The sequence below is a fragment of the Harpia harpyja genome, chromosome Z (assembly GCF_026419915.1).
Source record: "Harpia harpyja isolate bHarHar1 chromosome Z, bHarHar1 primary haplotype, whole genome shotgun sequence".
NCBI classification, from domain to species: Eukaryota; Metazoa; Chordata; class Aves; order Accipitriformes; family Accipitridae; genus Harpia; species Harpia harpyja.
Window position 1 is genome coordinate 36850613 of NC_068969.1, and position 21430 is coordinate 36872042.

At 42.0% G+C, this 21430-nt stretch overlaps 1 protein-coding gene across 1 annotated transcript in view; it reads right to left on the minus strand.

Moving 5' to 3' along the window:
* The window catches only part of PLPPR1 (phospholipid phosphatase related 1), a 145304-nt gene that overhangs the window by 16396 nt on the left and 107478 nt on the right, over positions 1 to 21430 (minus strand). The window contains exons 4-5 of the mRNA XM_052777058.1: positions 13642 to 13774; positions 3599 to 3849 (exon numbers count right to left, since the gene is read on the minus strand). Of these exons, the coding sequence (XP_052633018.1) occupies positions 3599 to 3849; positions 13642 to 13774 (384 nt within the window). The remainder of the gene's footprint in view (positions 1 to 3598; positions 3850 to 13641; positions 13775 to 21430) is intronic.

Sequence of the window (21430 nt, forward strand, 5' to 3'; positions counted from 1 at the left end):
TATTGTAATACCAAAGGAAAAAACCTAAATATTCAGAAGAGGATGAGAAATTGGGAAGATTATTAAATGCAAGGAAAAATTTGAAAGAATGGTCAGTGACATACAATTTTACTAAGATTGTAAGATGTGACTTTTCCTATTCGGCCCCGGTCACGTCTCACCAACTTTTGCAATCTAACTACATGTTGATTCATGAATTACTACCTATACCCATCGGAATGAATCTCGCTTTGGTAAAACAGTTACTACAACACAAGGATCTAGTTGAGATTTTAGAAAAAATTAGGGAAAATGGACAAAAAAACCCCCCTTAATAACTGTTCATAACAATGTGAAAGAAATACACCGAATTTTTGAAAGAGTGCAAAAAGATGTAGAACATAAATGGTGGGACACACTTTTCGGATGGTCACCTACTGCTACAGGCATCCTGAACAAGTTGTGTCACCCCATCGTGGTTCTTTTGATATTGGTTTTGATCAGTTTGACTCTGTCAGCAATATTATATATCCTAACTTGGAGAATGATGAATCGGCTAACACGTTTGACTCGTGAAACTTCTTTTAATCACATGATCGTCCAAGCTGTTGCAAAACAACAAAATGAACAAAGAAACCCAGAACCTCCTCCAATATATAGTAACTGATCAGTAGAATTATAGTGAAAGTATTGAAGTGATTTTCAAAACTTTCAAAGGGGGGAAATGTTACATTTTAAAAGAAGTCAAATCTGATTACAACTGAAATATTAGGAATATAGAGTTGTGGGGTGTAACCATAGTAGATAAAGAACTTAAAGAATGTGCAGTACTGTACTTTTAGCTGATTATTGTTGGCTTGTATTTTCTTTCAAGAAGCCAAGAAGATTCGCTTCTTGAAAACTCCCTACCTTTCCCATTTTGATAACAAACTGAAAGACCAATCATTGAAAAGGTTGGATTTCAAAAGAGAACATAGTATACATTTTTATGCAAACTAATATAGATAGTGATGAGAATCATACTGCGCAGAATCAGCTAAAGGAGGTCAAGAAGCGGACAAGTGAGGAAGACTATGAAAGACCACCAGAGGGCTTCTGAAGACCACCAGAGACCTTTGCTGCACCTGCGTGAAGAGACATATACATATGCTAATGATTTACTGGAAAGTTGATGATTATGTATAACATTTCCCAGAAACTTAATGAATATGTATAACAGGTGTGTATTTAACTGTATCGTTAGACAAGACAGGTGCACACGATAGGTGGAGCGATCCCCCGTGTGCCCAGCGCTGCAATAAAGGAGTGCCTGCTTCTTAACTTCTCATTGCTGTTAAGGAGTTTTATTCCGGATTTCGGCAACATCTTCCTGCGATACTTCTGGGAAACTAATAAAACTTCATTAGAAGCCATTTTGATTTTTGTGTAAGTATGGAAGCCAGGGCTGCCGGCTGTTTTCTCTTTCCCTTACTTTAGGCATACAAGATTCACCTCTGCCCACAGAGATCACAGAAGTGATGCTTTGGGTTCTCCTCAGCTTATTTGGCAGGTACCAAGAAAAAGTCTAGTTGATTAAGTATAAAACCCAGATTATAAACAAAAAAACCAAAACACAAGGCAAAACCAATCATAGTGGGAGTACTGTCACTAGCAGATTAATGAACAAATCAGTACAGAAACATCTGCAGAGGATACTTGAGGTTCAGTGATGGGAGGAGACTCCCAGATCTCAACAGACATTTATACGATGAAAGACAATGTCTGTGCTGATTTCATTCTCCTGCCTCCTCATGTTCAACCTGTTTTATTTTTCTTGCTCCATGGCTCAAATCTTCAGCTTTATGCAAAATACAGTCATTACTAACCAAATGCCCTGTGTTTTATGTTCAGCAGCCCACATTATCATGCATATTAGAATCAGCAAGACGCTTCTCAAAAAATTGTGCACAGCACAATTATTAAGCAAAGCTAGATCTGAACACTGCATTTCTTGTGTAATGCTCATGTTATTCCCAGCTGACAGGCAGAGAAAAGACAAGTGACAACACCTTTAGTGCTAGAGGGTGTCTTCAGGCAGAGAAATGGGCTAAAACTGGACTGTAGGCTGAAATGCCTTAAGGGCAGACTTTTATCACCTTGAGGCTCAGAAATAAGTCCATGCCCTGCCTTCACCTGGTATCTTCCTATGTGGGGAGAAGTGCAGGTCCCTCGCAGGTACTCTTGAAAGGCTAGGGCTCAGAAACACTGGACTACTGGGGACTTAAGGTCAGGAGGAAAAGCATTATTCCACTTCAGTTGTAGAAATCAGCCCATTTGTAGAAGACTTGCCTTCCTAGGAGACAAAGGAGGTTGGGCAGGGAAAGTCCATGAAAGGATGTAGCTAGCCCCCTAGCTTAGGGCAGAGCCAGGACTAAGCCTGATCTTGGAGCTTCCACCTAAGAGTTTATCATGATGAAAACAGCTGCTACAACAATGTTGAGTTTATTGGGAACTGTATTTCACACATGGTTGCTTATTGTTCAGAAGTAATACACATGAAAAGTTATGGGCTTTCCAAACACTTCCCAACAAATACTGAACAAAGGAGATACCAATTTATATCTCCGTCATTATTCACACAACATTCAGTGCAAACAGATGGATATTGAAACAGCAGTGGGTGGTCTTTTCATTTTAGAGTAATAATGTGGTGTTTTATTCATCTGCTACCAAGATCAGGGTAAAATATTCAGTAAATACCATAACAAGTTTAAGGCTTTTCTCAAATCCTGATGACCTACACACAGACTCTGCCACTCATTTGAGTCAAGCTACTGGGGGAAAGAAGGCCTAGTTAAGCCATTTTGAGATCAGAACCAGGTTAAGTCCTTGGATCTTAATGGCAAAACCACCGAGGTTTTCCACTTTGTGAGTAAGCTTCTTGGATCAATTGAGTAAGCTTCTCAGATCAATTTTCAAACATTACAGAAACTTTAGCCAGAGAACACAAAGGAGCAGCCAATCTGTTTCACTAGACTTTTTTTAAAGACAGACAATTTCCTTCCTGACAGTATAGCATGTCACCTTGTCAAGATGTCAACTGGGGTCCATTTCTCTGTGATAACAGCAAAATTCTGGCACTGACTTTCATGACAACCTTCTTTGCATGGGGAATTTAGGTCCTGAACAAGGGGAGCAAAATCCAGCCTAGTTCAGCCCTCCATTGAAATGGCACAATTTACATTTTAAATGTTCAACAACCCATGGCATGTGAACAAAAGAAATAGTAGTGATTCAGGAGCTGTTTAAGCATCAACTTCATTTTAATGTTCATGAGACAGGGGCAGGGAGAAGAGGCTGAATGCATACTCAAAGGCCTCTAAGAAAATCAGCAGCTAAGACAAGATTAGGACCTCATGCTTCCACATCATACAGTGCCACAAAAGCAATGAGCATTTGATTTGCTTATACTAGGATTGGTAAAACAGAGAGAGAAGGGGATTTTCTCCTGCAGATAAACAAGAAAGTCCTCCCCAAAGCAACCCTTTTTCTTCAAAAACCCATTGTGAGAAAAATGACCTCTTCTAGATGCACATACAGAAACCTCTCATACAAGTTAGCAATCGACACTGGCACTCACCGTGGCATATAAAGCTGAGTAGATGCTCAAAGCAGCATGTTTGGATGGAAAGGATCTCCTTGCCTTTTCAATTACCTCCACATCCCCAGTGCAGATGTTGCCATTGTTTATGAACTCATGGTGGGCCCGACAGTTGTTTCCAGTGTAGTTGGGTTTACATACAGTCAGGAAGTAGGGAGCCAAGTTCCCAGTCACAACCTGGCCAGCGTTTACAAATATGTCAGTGGCAAAAAGTCCAAATGCAAACACTCCTGTAAGGAAAGGTTAAAAATAATTATTATTCAAACAGGTTTAAAAAACCATCTTGGTACCTGAAGGAGGAGACATAATGACGAGGTAAGGGACCAAACCCTGCAGTCATTACCCAGCAAAAGCCCCTGCTGACTCCAGCAGAGTCCTGCAGCAAAGGCATGACACAGAAGACTGCATGCTTAACTCTGACAGGTGCTTAACTCAGCAGCTCCAGAAGGACTCAGAAACAGGCTGAAAACGATAAGCAAGTGCCTAAATACTTTTGTGATTCAAGCTCTAAACATAATGTGAGCTCTAGATTTCACTGAAAATGCTGTACCTATACTATGCCTGTAAAGTTTCCACTATGAAAAAGGCTCACAGCCTGCAGTCAAGTGTCATGCACATGAGTTGCTAAAAATGTTTATGTATTTTTACCACATCTGGGCTGAAAAATGGTAATAAAATGGCTCTGAACCTGAAAGAGCAGTGTAGTGCTGAGACACAATACTGCATTTATCTTAACATCCTATCTAGTGTCAAGTGTCTTTTGGATTTTGACTTTTCACCATCCTAATGTTGAAAAATTAAGATCCTGGTCTAGCAATATTTGGCAGGTCCTTTGAGAAACTTCCTAATGCTTTGCTCTGGAAGACTTTTCCACACAGTTGCTGTTCAGCTCATGTCACTGGGAGCATATACCCACAAATGGCATAGCAGGAAGCATTCACTTGAATGCAGGAATATTTCCAGGGTTGTGGAGCATCCCTTGCTCAATACTGCAGTTGTCACATCCTCCACTGACTCCCCATGAGTGTTAGTAATACCTGCTTCAGCTGCTATGAACATATATGAGGACCTTTTCCTTGCATGTACTGCCTACATATCAAAGGAACAGAACAGCAGGCTGGCAGAGATGCCAAACCCAAATGTTCCGAAAGACTGAATTGGCTCCCCTTTCCTGCTTCACATCACTAAGGCAGATTAAAGTGTCACAAAAATTTAGAACAAATAAATATTTACTTTTGGTATGGAAATGTTGAGTGTCATATATTTTTGCTTTTTCCCTCCTGCAGCTCTGTAAGCAAAAGTCACTTAAATTATAAATTAGCTGAGATTGCTATGTATTTAAGTATGACCAAGAGCTGGAGCTCCAGGGAAAACATCTTAGGAGAGCTGTGATAAAATCATATGAGCTGGCACCACTATGGTTGTAACAACTTCACCACTTATCTGTACTGACTTAAAAAAGAAAAAAAAAGAAAAAGAAAAAAAGACTGCTATAGTCTGAGACAAAAAAAAGTATCAGGGAGTCAGCAATATAATGCAGCAGAAAATGCTTTACATCAAATTAACATGAATCAAGGATCATTCTGCAGATATTGTCACTCACCATGCAGCTAACAGAAAGCAGAAGGGCTACAGCTGGCAGAATTAGGTCCTTCTAAATATTCGGGGCCTACCTACACACAGGACACTTGTACAGACATAAAATAAAACCCATAACTAAATATGGATTCATTGTATGAGTGTCAAGTGGGGCTTGCCAGTGCCACTTGCTCACAGAGATGGTGTGGTGTGACTGATACAGCTGTGCTGTAACACAAATTCCCCACTGGGGTACTCCTCGCTGGGGTACTGATGCGAAGAGCCCTCTCCTTGGGTAGCAGCCTGGAGCAGCTGCAGGAATGCAGAGAGTTTTGTCCTCACCACACTTCCCCAAGGCTAGGAAGGAGCGTTACCACAATGAAGGTGATTTTGGGGACTGAGTTTATTACTATTCTTTATATGAGTTTATTATTAGTCATTATTAATGAACTGATGTGTGATCATGGATTTAAAAAGCCAGTGGTGGTCAAAGAAGGAAGTAGCCTTCCTCTGGTTCTAGACTGCAGGACTGGCCCCTGTCTTTTTATTGGCATGACACTCTTCCTCCCATTTATCCTTCTAAGTGTCTGTGTTTAAAAGGGAAATGGAGAGAGCACTGAAACTGCTCCTTTATTTCCTTTATCCCTCTGCTACTATTTTAAATCCATGGTTTTCCACAGCTGGCAGGAACTCATCATCTACATTAGCCAGTGCACAAGCAAGTTAGGCCACGAATCTTGTTTTATATACAGCTCTTTGGCCAAATCCTTAAAATTTTTTGGCACAGCTTGCTTTAAATGTCATCTTTTTGATGTGCTATGCAAATCACAGGGAATGCAGTGAGGATTATTACCCAGCTTTTTACAATACTTAGAGGAAATCTAAGAGCCAGGCAGTCTGGCCCACGGTCTATATCGCATAAGTAAGTATAAGCCGAGAACCGAGGTGTTTCAGAAAAAGCTTATGGGCTTCACAAAGTTATTTCAATCTCTAGGCAGTGCACAGGTACAAAAGTGGTCCAGTGTTTTTCTCCCAAAAAACCAGAAGTTTCAACACCTGCATTTTCTCAATATTTGGTAGTGCTGAAAGTGCTGGCCCAGACTCAACTGCTGAGGGCTGCAGTACTCTGCAGAACAGCAGAACAAGCCATGGTTGAAACCTTTATCATGCTTTGACTGTGATGTATATTGATTGCTGTAATTCCCCTCTTGCAGTTATGCCAAACTGATTATGCTGGAAACTGATTATGAAAATCATAGCTATGTGCAGCAATGAATTCGGCTAGCAGGAATTTAACCCTTGCAGACTGATTACACATCATGTAGTCTCTGGAGACTTTAAGATAGGGTTGGCTGTAATTGATTTAAACGCTGCAACACCAGTGAGCCTGGGTAGTGGTAGAGAGTCCCTGATGGTTTTTGTACCTCAGGAAACCATCTGTTCAATGGATTTGTTCAATGACCTACAGCAGCTAAGCTAACGGACCAGAGCATGAGAATGCAGTGACATGATTGCCAGGTTTTTAGAGGCAGACAAATCACTGCTGAAAGGCTTCACGGGAAGGGCAACTAGCCCTAGCTCTTCAGGGTCATACAGCTGAAGTCCGTGATATAATGCCACAGAGAGAGAATGGGAGAACGTGCACCTCTTCCAGACTTTGATGCTCAGGTGTAACGGGAGGTGATGTCATCCTGCTAAGGAGCAAGCACTTTATCTCACTGTGCTCACTCTGGTCTAGAAAATGTGGAGTGAACTTTAGTCCAGAACTTACCATATGCTGAGAAAAGATTTAAACAGTGCAAGCCACATGTGAAGAAGACCTATAGCCTCTACAGTTGGTTACTAGCAGAAAGGATGGATAGAGGTTAATTTCATTTACATAAAGACACCCCTTCCCCTCATCCACATGTGTCACATAGTCTGGCTGCACAAAGAGGCCTTAAAGAAGAAGCAGAAGCTACTTCTGGAAAGGCTTCCTGACTTTCTGTCACTGTCCTGGCTCTCAGCTGTGTTTCTGTGTGTCAGGAGCAGCCAGAAAGAAGAGGCTAGAAGGCAAACCAGTAAGCAGAATGTAACTGGGAGAGAGACTAATTTAGGCTAGAGGTAGAGGGTAGGCTGTACTCCCTGATACTGTCTTCAGCTGCCCCAGAGTTCCAAGAAGAAGGAACCGAGGATCAGATTTGCACATATCTTTACCTCCAGTGAGAAAGACCTTACACAAACTAAATGTGCAAATTAAAAAAAGAACAAGGAAAGTCCTGGTCAAAAATGCTGAAGACAGACAACATGAACCTTAAATCTTTCCAGCTCCATCTCACCTGAACTAACACTTGCCTTGGCAGAAGAATTTAAATCTTCAGCAGCTGCAATTTTGAATGCTTCAGTTTTAATTTCTTCACTTACATCTCCCCCTAAATTGGTGCCAAAAAGTCCTCCAAGCACAAACCCATAATTTCTGGGCTTTCACTCACATGCTACTCTAACGGTCTTTCTCCCACCGAGCTCCCTGTGTGGCTGTTCATCAGTGTTGCCACCTGCCACCTCCAGCTCTGTCTATTGCTTTTGCTAAGAGACATCTGCCCTGAAGAAGAATCCAGCTCTCCTCGCTCACTGTAACCTTAGTACAACCCTGTCTTCTCCCTGCAGCTCATGGTCAAGCTCTCTCTTCTTCCACCCCAAATCCATCTAGCATCAGTGACTGCAGCTGCTTATTGACTCCACGGAAACTCCATTACAGACATTTAAAATGCCACTGATTTGGAATGAAACAACAACAAAAAAACACCCAGAGAAAAAACCACCAACAAAAAAACCCCTGGGAGTTGTAGAAGAGCAGCTGAAAAGACATTGTGAAAAGAGAAGTGAGGAGCCTGTGGGTGGAAATGAGAATGAGGAGGTAGAAGGCTTTATCAGAGAAAAATCGTGAAACCCTTAAGTAAAGTGACGAAAGAAACAATGCATTGCAGGGCTTATGAGACATCAGAAGCTGTGCTCTTCAGTAACATATCATCATGTCTTCTACCAAGTGCATTTATTTAGGCTCTCCTCTCTCTTCCAGTGCCCAGTCAATCATCTGAATTTGACACACTCAACCTAATTTGCTCAGAAAATGTTCATATTACACATGTACACTCACACTCCCCCAACCCCTTTTCCACCCCTATGTTTTTTAAAGAAGATTAGAGTTTCAATGGAGGGAGTCCCTGGAAGGACTCATGGCTCTATGGAAATGTTGGTCCTCAGCTCACCTCTGAAGTCTTTGCTCTAATGGCCCTGTGCATCCAATAAAGCCATACATTTATAGTCCTGTGACTCAGACTCTGCTGAACCACCCTTCATCATTATATCTTAAAGGGTGTTGTTAAAGGAGATCTCTATCATTAATCCATTTTACAACTGGAGAGGTGGGGGTTGCAGGGAAATTTATTGTCTGTTGCCATGGCATCAGGAACAGGCTCAACAGCAAGCTTCTTCTGAGCACTCATAATCTGATCCCAGGATTGGCTTTGATCTCCCAGTGAAGACCCCACAAAGCTCACTGCTCCAGGCATCTACTGCCTTTTGTGTGTGCCTGCTTCACCTGTGAGCGTCCTGCCTGGATACTGTGCCCTCAAGACGTAAGAAGGAAGACATGTGGTCTGAGCATGCAAGAAGAAATTCAGTTTCCAGTGCAGAAGTACTCTGGAGCCTCAAGACTCCTCCCCACAGACACACAGGATTTCTTTCTTCCTCACTGCTTCACAACTGTCAGTTTTCATCTAGACAAGAGCCAGCTCAGAGCCTGGCATAAAAAGGAACAGTAAGGTTTGATTTGTCCCCAACAGAGTGACCTGTTTGTCATTGCGGAGGTTCTTCAGTGATAAGAAGGGAGACCTACAGTAGTTTAAGCTGCTGCAGCAGTTTAGGTTAGAGGCAGCACACACAAATACAGCTTGAGCCCTGCTGAAAGGCAGGGCTTTAACAGATTATTATTATTATTAGTTATTAACAGAACATGCATTGTTTCACAGTAAACTTCAGATCCAAGGCAGACAGAAGGATAAGGTCAGGCAAACTACATCCTGCAGCTGCCTAGGGAATTGACACCAGAGCTCTGGGGTATATCTATCCTATTGCAATAAACTCAATGTGTGTATAAATCTTGTAAACCTTTATTTGCTGAACTAAAGCCTTAATTTGCTGAAATAAAGCCCTAATTTCATTATTTAGCTGCCCACTGTGAGGTATCACCATGCTTTAAATTAAGCTGTCAGTAGAAGCTGATCTGCGCCATTTGTTAACTGCAGATTATGCAGGTCCAAAGTAAAAGCCACTGGTAACAAATTCATGAAGCATGTTGCATTTCTAAATATCTGAACTGGAGAGAGGCTACTTGCATGTTATCAGCGCTTTGCAGGTATACAACTTAATCACATGGATTAGAAACCTAATATAATGAAATGCAACACAATACACGCTCTAGTCACCCTGCCAAACTGACTCAGGGAGGTCTGAATCCATGATCCTGGTGGTATGAGAGCAGCTGTATATAAACAGACTAAATCCTTGACTGAAACCATTCACTAAATAATGTTAAAATAATTTATAACCTCTATTTGCAATACAAATGATGAAGTAGAACATGGAAGTAAATGCAAGATGGCAAGATGTTAACAAAGTACTGAACAGGAAATTACCACAAGACAGGGTGAATAAAAATACAAAAGGCTATGCATACTCAAGTTGGGAGACAGGGAGAAGAGGCACAAGCCCAAGAAACAACCACTCTTACCGTCTGGTTTCTCAAAGGTCCAGCATGTAAATGGCAAATTTTGGCAGCAGAAATTTGTAATAAAACTGCTGGGAGGGGTGGGGAGAGGAGGGAGGAGAGATGATGTGACTAAAGAACAGCAATGCAGCACCAATATTTTAGGCAGAATAAACTGCTCCAAAGCAATTGCAGACCACTTGTTTGACCTGAAAATCTTCAAAATAAATGTCTGTGGAAGCAGCTATAAAAGATAAAGAGGAAGATGGAAGAAATTGCAACATATATCAGAGTCTGATGTTTCGAAGCTAAGCCAGCTTTTCACCGATAAAGGAATTGATTTTCTAAATGCAGGAAACATAGTGGGTTTCACCAATCCAGGCTGCAGTACAGGACTTGACCTACACTGAAGCAAGTTGAGAGGCAGGCCTTCTCCACAAAAGCAAATGTCTACCAACGTGCAGAATTCATGCCAGGGCCAGGAAGCAAGAAGAAATTTTTGTTCTGCTTCCTGTGGATGAAGAACCAGGGAGGGATTTAAGACAAAGATCAACATTCAAGGTCCCTGCCAAACCCATGAGGGGAGAAACTTAGAAACAGGCAGCTGCTGAGGGCTTGAGGAAAACAAGGAGAGAATAAGCAGAGAGCATAATAGGCAAAATAAGAAAAATCAAGGAAAAGAAACATGGGGCTTTGCCAACATCCCAGAAGAGCTGCAGGTTTTTGGTTTTGCTTAATTCGTTGCTCCACTATCAAAGTGCAAAAGTGTGCTTCATTCTGTACACATGAAGAAAAAGCAAGAGGGAAGAAGGCTCAAGTCTAGCAACCAGATCCAAAAGATCCCACGGATATAGTATGACAAGGGTGCTTATCTTTCACATCACCAAAAGACAGTCTGGACTTTCCCTTTCCTTACAAAATCTAAGTCAATGTTCAGTGAAGTATCTATAAAATTCTGCTTGTTTTGTGGAAAGCACCCATAGGCTACTACTCTTAAAACCCATCTCTTCCTAGCAACTCCAGTTACAGAGTCAGGGAGGAAGAAAAAGCCTCTTTGCCTTTCTAAAATTTAGGAATAGCAACTCTCAAAAGCTCTCCATCATGTGCCTTGCAGGGTCAGGAAAGAGTGTTCATTTTTCCTGACACGTGAGCACCCAAACACATTGAAGGATTTTTCTCACCTTTCTGAGTAATACCAACTGTAACGACTTACAAGGAGTTCAATTACTACTTTTTTCAGGCACTCACTTAAGACTCTTGCTCACACAACGAGGCCAGAAGAAATCATCAGATCTGGATATTCCAATGAATTTGTACCATGGCTAAATTGGCAGCAAACTTCTTTGCAACAAGCCAGACTGCTAGGGTATCTTAGAATACAACCTGCTTAAATCAGCTCTGTAAGTTACGGCCCTCAAGTTTAGCAAGAGAAGACGCACGCAAGGAAATCCATGTATGAGCAACCTGCCAGTCTCTCCAGAGCCAAGCATCCAGGTAGCCTCTTTTTGGAGTAAGCAGCTGTATGGAGCTAACTTACCTGATCATCCAGCACAGGTTACAGCTGCTCAGTCCATGTCATGTTTTCAAAATGCAGGTGGAATGTCAATGAAAAAGGCACAGTTATTTTTAGTTCCTTTCATAAATTATTTCAGCCACTTTTCAACAAACTCTACTTCTCTGATTTTACTGCTGAGGCAGGGAGAAGGTTCCAGAACAAAACAAGCAAACAATCAGTGTAGTTTAAGATGAGATGAACGATTTAAGTAATTTCTAATAACATTAACTTCATTTTTCTCAGGAAAACAAATATAGCTGGAATGCCAAGATTGATTTCTCTAGCCGGGTTCATATCCTGCTACTCTCTGACAGTCCACCGTATCATCACTACCCCCTTCTCTTCCACCAGAAGAGAAACAACAGCATGAATGTTTAAGAATAAAGACAACTGTAAGAAAACATATAGAGCAAGTGCTTAGCCTCCATGTTCTAAGCTCTTTTAGTGTTGACCCCGCAGGCAAGAGTATTTGATTAGGACTTTGCAACATGCCAAGTGTGCTGGAACAGTCAAACAGCCCTAAGTGGCCCAGTAGTAGTACCCTGCTTCTCTCTTAATGGCAGTTTACTATCCATCAATATATCCTTGAGGTTATGTGAAGTTCAAGGGTATTTTACATTTAACTGCATTCCCATGTCTTTTGTTTTCAGCAGCAGCACACAGACCAGGCCTGAGTAATGAACCACAGGTGGTTTGTCTCCACCCTCACTGTGGCAGAAGGTAAAAATAGTTTCACTTCCTAACTTCCATGCATAAAGCAGAAGGCACAGAGAGAGGAGAGGGAGAATGAAAACCATGGCTTTTCCTCCTTTGCAGCATATATTTGCTGATGATGAAAATCTTAACACAGGGTAAGACTTTCAACTCCATGCTCTGAGCCAGTATCCCTGCCTGCAGCCAGGGCTGTGCTCCATGGAAGCAACACAACCCTTGCCACAGCCACAGCAGACATTTTTCTTCCAGATATAGCTCAAAAATTCAGCAGTGACAGGGAAGAAGCAATCCAGATATTTTCAGCTTTTTTCCCCATTGCTTCTTCTAACTCAGACTTTGAATTCAGACCCAGCTCTCTGCAAGATGCAGCGTGTAAAGATGCTTTACCTCTAAGAGTATACGGGGAAGGAGGTGCTGTGATGTTCTGTGGGCAAAGTCCCTCTTGGTCAGTGCTGAGCCATAGTTACCACTGGCCCATGCCAGCAGCGAGACAAGCCATCCCATCCCATGCATGAACTTGGGACTTATCATGAAGAAGGAAGGAGAGAAGCTAGAGCCCCTTGCACGTGCAGTTCAGAGCTGCCCTCTTCTTACTCTGCTGCTACAAGGAAGTAGTAAGAAGTGAGCAACCAGCCTTCCTTATCTCTAAATGCCAAGGGATGCGGTTTGGGCAGCCTTAAATTTAAATGGCTGTGAATTGAGAAGCCTTCAGGGGATGACCAAATTCTCTGTCAGTACCACAGCGGAAATGCAAGCTGCAACGCTGTTCCTCTTCCTGCTCCAAAAGAACCATGGGACAGTCCCCTCAGTAAGGTCTTGTAGGCATTTTTTTACACTAATCAACAGTGTGAAAAAGGCATAGTGGTTTGCAAGCACCATATAAAGCAACCTCCAAATGGTTTAGTGACAGAACTTCTTCATTCATTTCTCAGTGATTAACTCAATGAAAGCTCTAGCAAAAACCAAAATACAATAAAAATAAGAACATTATTTTGAAGTGGGCTCTGGAATTTTTTACACTGTGCCCAGCTGAACATGTGACAGAGCTATGGATGTTAAAATCAGAGCTGAAAAGAAAAATGCCAAAGAGATGGGCTGGTAAGGACCAATTTGTAAGTAAAATGGGTAGCTTACACAGACTAGCAATGATGGAATTACTCATATAAGGATTTGATTGGCATAATCTTTCTTCAAGGGTCCAGAAAAAGCATTAAGCTCAACAGAATAGGATATAAACCAGCTCCAGACAGCATGATATGGCACATTTTGAACGTTACCTTGCAAATCCCGAGGGGGACTATCCCTCTAAGGTGGAAGATGCCTGCAAAGATTTCACAGCTTCATTAATTTTGTGGTGTAGATTATTAGGATATTTCGTTCTGTTTTGGTACAAACAGGGACTAAGCTTGCAGTGCTCAGGATGCTTACCTATAAAACGTATTATTCTTCGAAGCAGTGGGTTCAGGTAACAGCACTCTCCAGTCAAAATAGTTTTCTCTTGGATAATTAGGGTTTCTCGGGTTGACTTTATGAAATACATGGATATCTCACCAATAAAAATCTGCCAGGAAAGGGAAAGAAACAGAAGGTTAAAAATGACATGAGCAAACACTAAAACATGGGTGGCTGGTTCCAGCCCACAGAAACTACTACTTGGCAGTGTGTCTTTGGGACACTGCACTTCCACATCGAGGCTGCACTTACTCACTTGAGATGAACTGACACAGACCCAGTTCCCAGCCAGAAAAGGATCTGTCATTCTCGCACTCAGTGGCAGGACACAGCAAATATTAGGCCTTCTTATACTAACTCCTAGGATACAGGGGGCAAAGAGAGCTTTAATGAATACTGTGGATCACAGAAGCTCTCATTTTACTGTGATTGGCATGGAATTTGTCATGTCCTGCTATTGGCATTTAAAATTTACTGACAGTATAGGCGTCACGGATGGAAGGCTTCTAGACAACTGGGGAAGTGGAAAGTAATGCTGCAGACTTCCATCCCAACATTTTACCAGCAAGTTTCTGCAATACTGGATGCTTCCTGCAGCCTTCACACCTTCTCAAACATGTTCACCTGAGTCTGCCTGATAAGTTACAGAGCTCCTGCCAACTTTAAAAAGAAATTTAGATGAAGGATATCCCTGCAATGGAAATTGATCTGAAGTCACAAAACTTTTGGGGAGGTCAGCAAAAATTCTGGACAAATACAAAATATTTGTACTAATGAAGTAAAAAGTGTCAGGGTATGGGTGCAGCATAGCCAATCACCCATACTGTTACATTGCTAGCATGGTCCCTGCCATAGCCTGGCCTGGTGACAACGGCCTCTCGGAACACACCTGCGACAAGTCCCACAAAGAAAGTTGCATGCAGCCACTGCTATTTACGCAGAAGGAGTTTAGCCACCTGGCCACTGATTGCACATGCCAGCTAGTCTGAGGGCCAGAGGATGACTTCTGGCCTCTTTTATTTACTAAATGTCCTGTTTTATTTCTTAAAACATCAAAAATGAAGTCTCCAGGAATCCATTGATCTTGAGGTTAGCTGTGCTTATGTATTACTTATTTTTTTGTGATCAGAACATTCATGCTTTCTATAAAAATAACTGCTTCCTATAGGAGTAGGATCAGTATTTCCTAAGCACTCAGAATTAATTTAAGTCTGTTGCACAGAAGTCCATCTGCCCCAGCTAAAGCTGGACAGAATTTGATCACAGGCTTTAGAGACAGCAATGGTCCATTCACAGTGGGCACTTCTGAAAATCCCACCTACCATGTTCTGTCAGCAGACTTTAGAAGGGGAAGCTGGGAGCTTTTAGAAAGACAGAGTTTGTAATGAAAGTCTTTAGAAAAAAACCAGTCAGCCTGAAGTGGAAGAAATGAGCTTTTAAAAGGGGAGCACTCAAAAGAATTAATTTAATACGTTATTATAAGACACACAAGAGGAAACCATAGTGCTAGGGAACAGTCAGAGAAATGCATAACAAGTGTGTGAGCACACACACATGCACACAGACACCCAGAGTTAGTATAGATATCAAGCAACTCATCTTAGTTCACTTTGACTGCTGGAATGGTATGTTGTTTCAAGGGCAACAATTTATCCTTATTAAGCCAGATGAGCATCCTTATTGATTATTGACGTTCAAGCCAAGTATGCTCAACCTCTTTACAATTCTAACCACTGATGGTGAGAGATGTGGAGTTGTAAAATGTATGTTGATAATGGCATCTAGGGGTGGGAGCCGATGCATGGGAGCTGCACTGAAATATTGCCTTTATCCCGTTTCACTCCATCTGCTCTTAACAGATTTGGCAAGCAGTTCAATAAGCTCAGCTCACTAACTGTGGGGCTGGGAATTAAGAAAAAGACCATCTGCACTTAAAGCAGTTTAAAAGTGACACTCTGTTTCAAATCATTTATTATCTGAATTATTATAATGTTCAGAAGTCTGAATTAATGCTTTGGCTCTCTGTCTGCATGGGGCTGTACGTACACATTGAGAGACAATTCACACCCTGAGGAAATTCTACTCTGTGATGACATGGGTTAGTGGACTTTAAAAAACACAAATTTTTCAAATAAGAGAGACTTAGGTATAAAACATATTAATAGTCCTCCTTTAACAATACATCCATTTTTAAAGTTCCTTTGCATCAGAATTTAACTGAATATTTTCCCATCTTTATTTCTATAAATTTTAGCATATTCCTAGCAACTCCCATGTGGATAGATGAGTTCCACATAGATTTAGGAGTAAATTTTGCCAGGCTATAAATCTGTTCAGTGCTGTTCCACTGATTTAAGCAGAGTTGTTCCAGATTTCCTATGGCATAACAGATCAAAATGTGTTTAAGTGAACAGTGCCTTTGGTTTAATACAGAGTTTAGGTGTATAGTAATAATGCTGTATTTGTGAGGTGATATAAGATGATTCAACATAACCGGACCATTCTTGTGGTGCCATCTCTGGCACTGAATTTAATTGCCTGAATTTGAGGATATTGTTTCCCTGTATTTTTAATGTGGGCTCTAGAAAGTGAGCCTTGCTGGTCTCCAAAAATTCAATGGGGGCCTGGGCACCTATTTCTGATAGCTAATCTAGCTGTGCAAAATTGAATGTAGTCTGAATAGCTCCTCAAAAAACTGATTTGTTTTTTTTCACCAGGCATTTTTGAAGTCAGGTAACTCTGTTGATTCTCATGATTTAAAATGTGATGATTCTGCACAAGCACGGTCAGCCAAGTTGTCCAGCTGGCCTCCCAAAATCAATCACTGACACTGTTAAGTACCTTAGCTTCTGCCAGAACAGAATCAGCACCCGAGGAATTGGTACAATTCAGTTCTAAATCTGAAATCTAAATATAGATACAAAGATAGGGGTGGAAAAAGAAAACAGCAAGCCAACTGTTTATTTTGTTTCCATTTGGGGAAACAATACAAGGTTAATGAACTGCTGTATCATACTGGCTTAATTAGATAGTAGAAATGGCAAGAAAATTGCACTGGAGGTTTGGGACTGAAAGCACAGGTGATCTGCAGTCTAAGGTGATGTAGGCAAGAGGGAAGCAAAGGTAGTGCCACTGGATATGATTTTGTTCTTGGTTTCCTGAATGCAACAGCAGCTTAACTACACTGAGGTTATGTTGCTTGGACACTCTTGCTCACATTCCTTTTCATATTCCTATTAGGTAAAAATACTACGATGATGTCCCAAAGCCCCAGTATGAATCAGAAATACCTACCCAGCAGTCATTTTTCCTCTGTTGATTTCAACCTGTCCATTGAGAAAACTTCAATATCTGCCCTGCCTTCCTATTACTAGCAGTGTCACCAAATACTTGCTCCTCAACATTCAGCTCTCAAAAACCTCTGTGGCACATGCTTTACTTATTTCTGGGCTCCTCCTGAGCAAAGAAATGGATAAAATGATCTGTCCCATTTTCCCCTTCAACAGCCTTTTGTCCGTAATAGATTTGGAAATGATAGTCCTTCAACTTGTGAACTGATGTTTTCAGACAGTGAAGTATCATATCTTCCCCTTTCAAGTTCTCAGCATAACACGAGCACCCAGTACTACCTGCACTCCCGTACAGATTACCAACAGTTTGTTTATTTAATTATCAATTTAATCAACAAAACAATGTAACTATTGCTTTTAAGGGACATGGAATCTTTACCTTTTCTTTTGATTTTTTTTCCTGTAACACTTTCTGATAAGCTCACAGTCTCCTTGTCAAATGATTCTTTGCACAACTGCATTCTAAAAATAGACTGGTGTAAACATCACGAAGAGCTGTTTCTGTAACAATAAACTAAGATAAACTACCCAGGAATGAATCTGGGTTACAACCAAGAGGAGGTTGCAGAAGAGTGGCAACCTGGAGCAGCACTCCTGCAAGAACTGTACAGTGGGGTGAGGGTGGCAGGCAGCCTTGAAGAGTTATATTCAAATTAGAAAAGTAATTATTGATGGTGCTGACAGCCAAGGATGGGCCCAGCTTTGACTTTTGCTCCTTTTATTAGTTTCTTTTATTCAGGACATTAGCCTTGTACCTTAATTCAAATTCTCTAGCAAAGCTGAGGACTGCACCCCTGCTTCACTCCCCTGCCACAGCTTGGCTTACCTCTCCTCCAGTAGCCAAAATCTTCCTCCTTAGTCATGTTTCTCCAAACTCCTGTGCAGGCAGAGTGCCACAATCTGGTTCCTCCCATGCATAAACTGGCTTGACACCAGTCACACTGCCACAGCCTCGCCCCCATTTTTCCCAACCTCCCTTTGAAAACTCACTACAGATTGACTGCAACTTAGTCAAACTGCTCACCCCTCTTCTCCAACAGGATCTGGCCTGACTGCCTCCATGCAGTCCCACATCGCTGCTGGCAGAGGCTGCATCTCAACAGCCCTCCTGACTCTCATTCACTCACTCACTCAGGGGCAACATGTGGGAAAACACTATTTTTCTATTTTTTCACACTTTCAGTGAACACTGGGGTTGTGTGAAAGTTGCCACAGGCAGTTTTCATTTCAGCTGCAATTCCACACAGGTCAAGGAGGAGGAGCATCAGCCAGGGTGCACAGAAGAGATGCATGTCCTGGTTTCAGCTGGGATAGAGTTAACTGTCTTCCTAGTAGCTGGTACAGTGCTGTGTTTTGAGTTCAGTATGTGAAGAATGTTGATAACACTGATGTTTTCAGTTGTTGCTCAGTAGTGTTTAGACTAATGTCAAGGATTTTTCAGCTTCTCATGCCCAGCCAGTGAGAAAGCTGGAGGGGCACAAGAAGTTGGCACAGGACACAGCCAGGGCACCTGACCCAAACTGGCCAACGGTGTATTCCATACCATGTGACGTCCCATCCAGTATAGGAACGGGGAAGTGGGGGCAGGGATTCGCCGCTCGGGGACTGGCGGGGTGTCGGTCGGCGGGTGGTGAGCAATTGCACTGCGCATCATTTGTACATTCCAATCCTTTCATTATTGCTGTTGTCATTTTATTAGTGTTATCATTATCATTATTAGTTTCTTCTTTTTCTGTTCTATTAAACCGTTCTTATCTCAACCCACGGGTTTTGCTTCTTTTCCTGATTTTCTCCCCCATCCCACTGGGTGGGGGGGAGTGAGTGAGCGGCTGCGTGGTGTTTAGTTGCTGGCTGGGGTTAAACCACGACAATGCAGGAGGCACAGTTGTGCCCACAGCCTGCAACTGCCTGAAGTCTCCCTGTGAAACAACATCCTTCTGCTGCTTTCCACGAAAAAGTACAACTAATGGCATTTCCTATCACAGCAAGACGATGGAGATCTCATATTAGGAAGATTTATGTCCTGACAGACAGGATCTCTGTCTTTTCTATGCATTAAGTTTACATTATTCTGATTTCTGGGAGGTTTTAATTCCTTCAACTTGTTTACTCTAATGGCGTCCTTGTGACACAGTCAAACCTTCTTAACACCACTTTTTACATAGAAACCAGATCCAGAAGCATGCTATTACACACAAAAATCTCTGGCAGCAAACAAAACTGAACTTGGGTCTTGGGACATCATCACTCTCAGTTCTGGGCAGCTTTCAGCAAGCTGTATAACATTTCCTGAATCCTCTACAAGGATGCGTGTGGCTGCATTTTTAATGTCACAAATAGAAAGAGCTAAATTAATCAAGTCTGCAGGATTCAAATAGCAGCCAAGAGGAGGACCAGATACAGGGAAGGCGCTGGCTGTGAGACAAGCTATGTGCAGAGCACTCAAAAACAGAGAATATAAGCAGATGAGGGTTATGGGGCTCTCAACCCCAATCAGCCAGTTTCAGAATGACTCCACACAACTCTCCCTGGGAAAAGCAGGCCTGTTCACCAAAAGGTGACCTTTGTGAAGTGCTCTAGCAGGTGTTTCATCAGCACTGGCTTGCATTGGCCAAAAGCAATTCTGGTCTTTTGCATCATGGTGTATCCGAGGACTGCATTAGCACAGCTGCCTGTCAGCAGAGAGACACTCTTCAGGCGCTACATGGGAGCTCATGGCTCCATTCATCTGTCATTAGTTAAACAGCAGAAAATATTCACTAGCACCACAGAATGCAGAGGCATAGAATCACACAGTGATTTAGCTGGGAAGGGGCCCGAGAAGCCTTCAGGCCAAGCCCTACTCAAAGCAGGGCCAGCGTAAACCACAGCCTTGAGCAGCCACGTTATGAATGTCTTCAGGAATGGAGATCCCACAGCCTGTAGGGGAGCACTGTTTAAGTGTTGGACTACCATCATTGTAAAAAGATTTTTCCTAATGTTTAATCAGTTTCTTTTCTGGCAGCTTGTGTCCATTGCAGGGTTGCCTCTTGTGCCTTCAACAGTCTGCCTCCATCTTCTCTACAGCACCCACTAAGAACACACTGACTTACACTTAGTGTTGTTAGTTCCTTAATTCCTTAGGTCTCCCTCGCAGTTAGCCTCAGGCCCTGAGAGTTATTGATCTGCCATCCTACCTGCTACCTACAGTGCCAAACATTGACACTACACAGCTGAAACTCCATGGTCAAACCTGGGTGGCAAACACTAAGCAACATTCATACTGAGAAGAGAGAAAAGCAGTCACTGGGGTCTGTCTTGGCACCCTCCCAGGACACAGTATTTCTGCTGTGATCTGCAGCCAGGACCCTGACCCAAGCCTGCCTGGGAAGGCAGAGGTTTTCCCTGGTAACATCAGCAACTTCGCTGGTCATGAGGACTAGGCATCAGCTGAGAGTTTTCTCAGACACTTTCTCATCTTTGCCATCACCATCTAGACAGGTCTTCTCTAGCCCGCAGGAATCAATACTGTATTTTGCATAACTATAAGACGACATGAAGCAATGTCTTCAGCTGAACACTGCAGACCAGCTCACCCATAATCTTCTGAGGATAAAACCTTAATCTGCATTCAATTACTTATTATCTCATTCTGGCTTTGGGGTTTTTTTTGTTGTTTTGGGGGGATTTTTTGTTTTGTTTTTGTTTGGTTTTTTTTGTTGTTGTTCAACGAAAACAACAGCAAAGAACAGTTAAAAGTCCAAGGAAGCAAGGTGGTAGAGAGAATAGGAAAACCATCTAAAAGAATGATGTTTCTGAAGCTTGGGAGGTAAGTGCAAGTTGTAGAGAAAAGTTTGAGCAGTTTCCTCCCGCTTCAAATAAATCTGATCAACACTGTAATTCATCTTCTAATTAATAATCAGACCAGTTCGGTTTGACTGATTCCAACATTATCTGAAAACAAATACTCCTTCGCACAAATTAATAGCACTGGCCAGTTAAAAATTACATGCAGGCTGCCACTTCCTCCCTGGAAATGGAAGGAAAGAAACTGAAGATTGCATGAAAACAGTAGTGGCACTTTCTATTCTACTTTAAGGAAGCAAAGAATGGTGCCCTTGAAGCTTTCTGCTGCTGTTCAGTATTCATTTCAGTGAGCTGGCTCTGTTCCTAAGCCTCTCTGCTCCTCTCGGGCACGCAGACAAATCACAATGGATGGAGCAGTGCAGGCAGCAGCTCTGAACTCTGGAGGGATTGTTCAGTACCAGCTGGGGAATTGGCTGATTTGCAGCAACCTTATAACAGGGAAAGCCAGTCTTGAGAGACACTAATGAATGTGGTGGAGTCATCTCAGAGTATTTTTAAGGAAATGGCTTGAAAATTTTATGTTTGTGCAAAGCAACTTGTTCCACTTTAAACATTGTTTTCATAAAGTT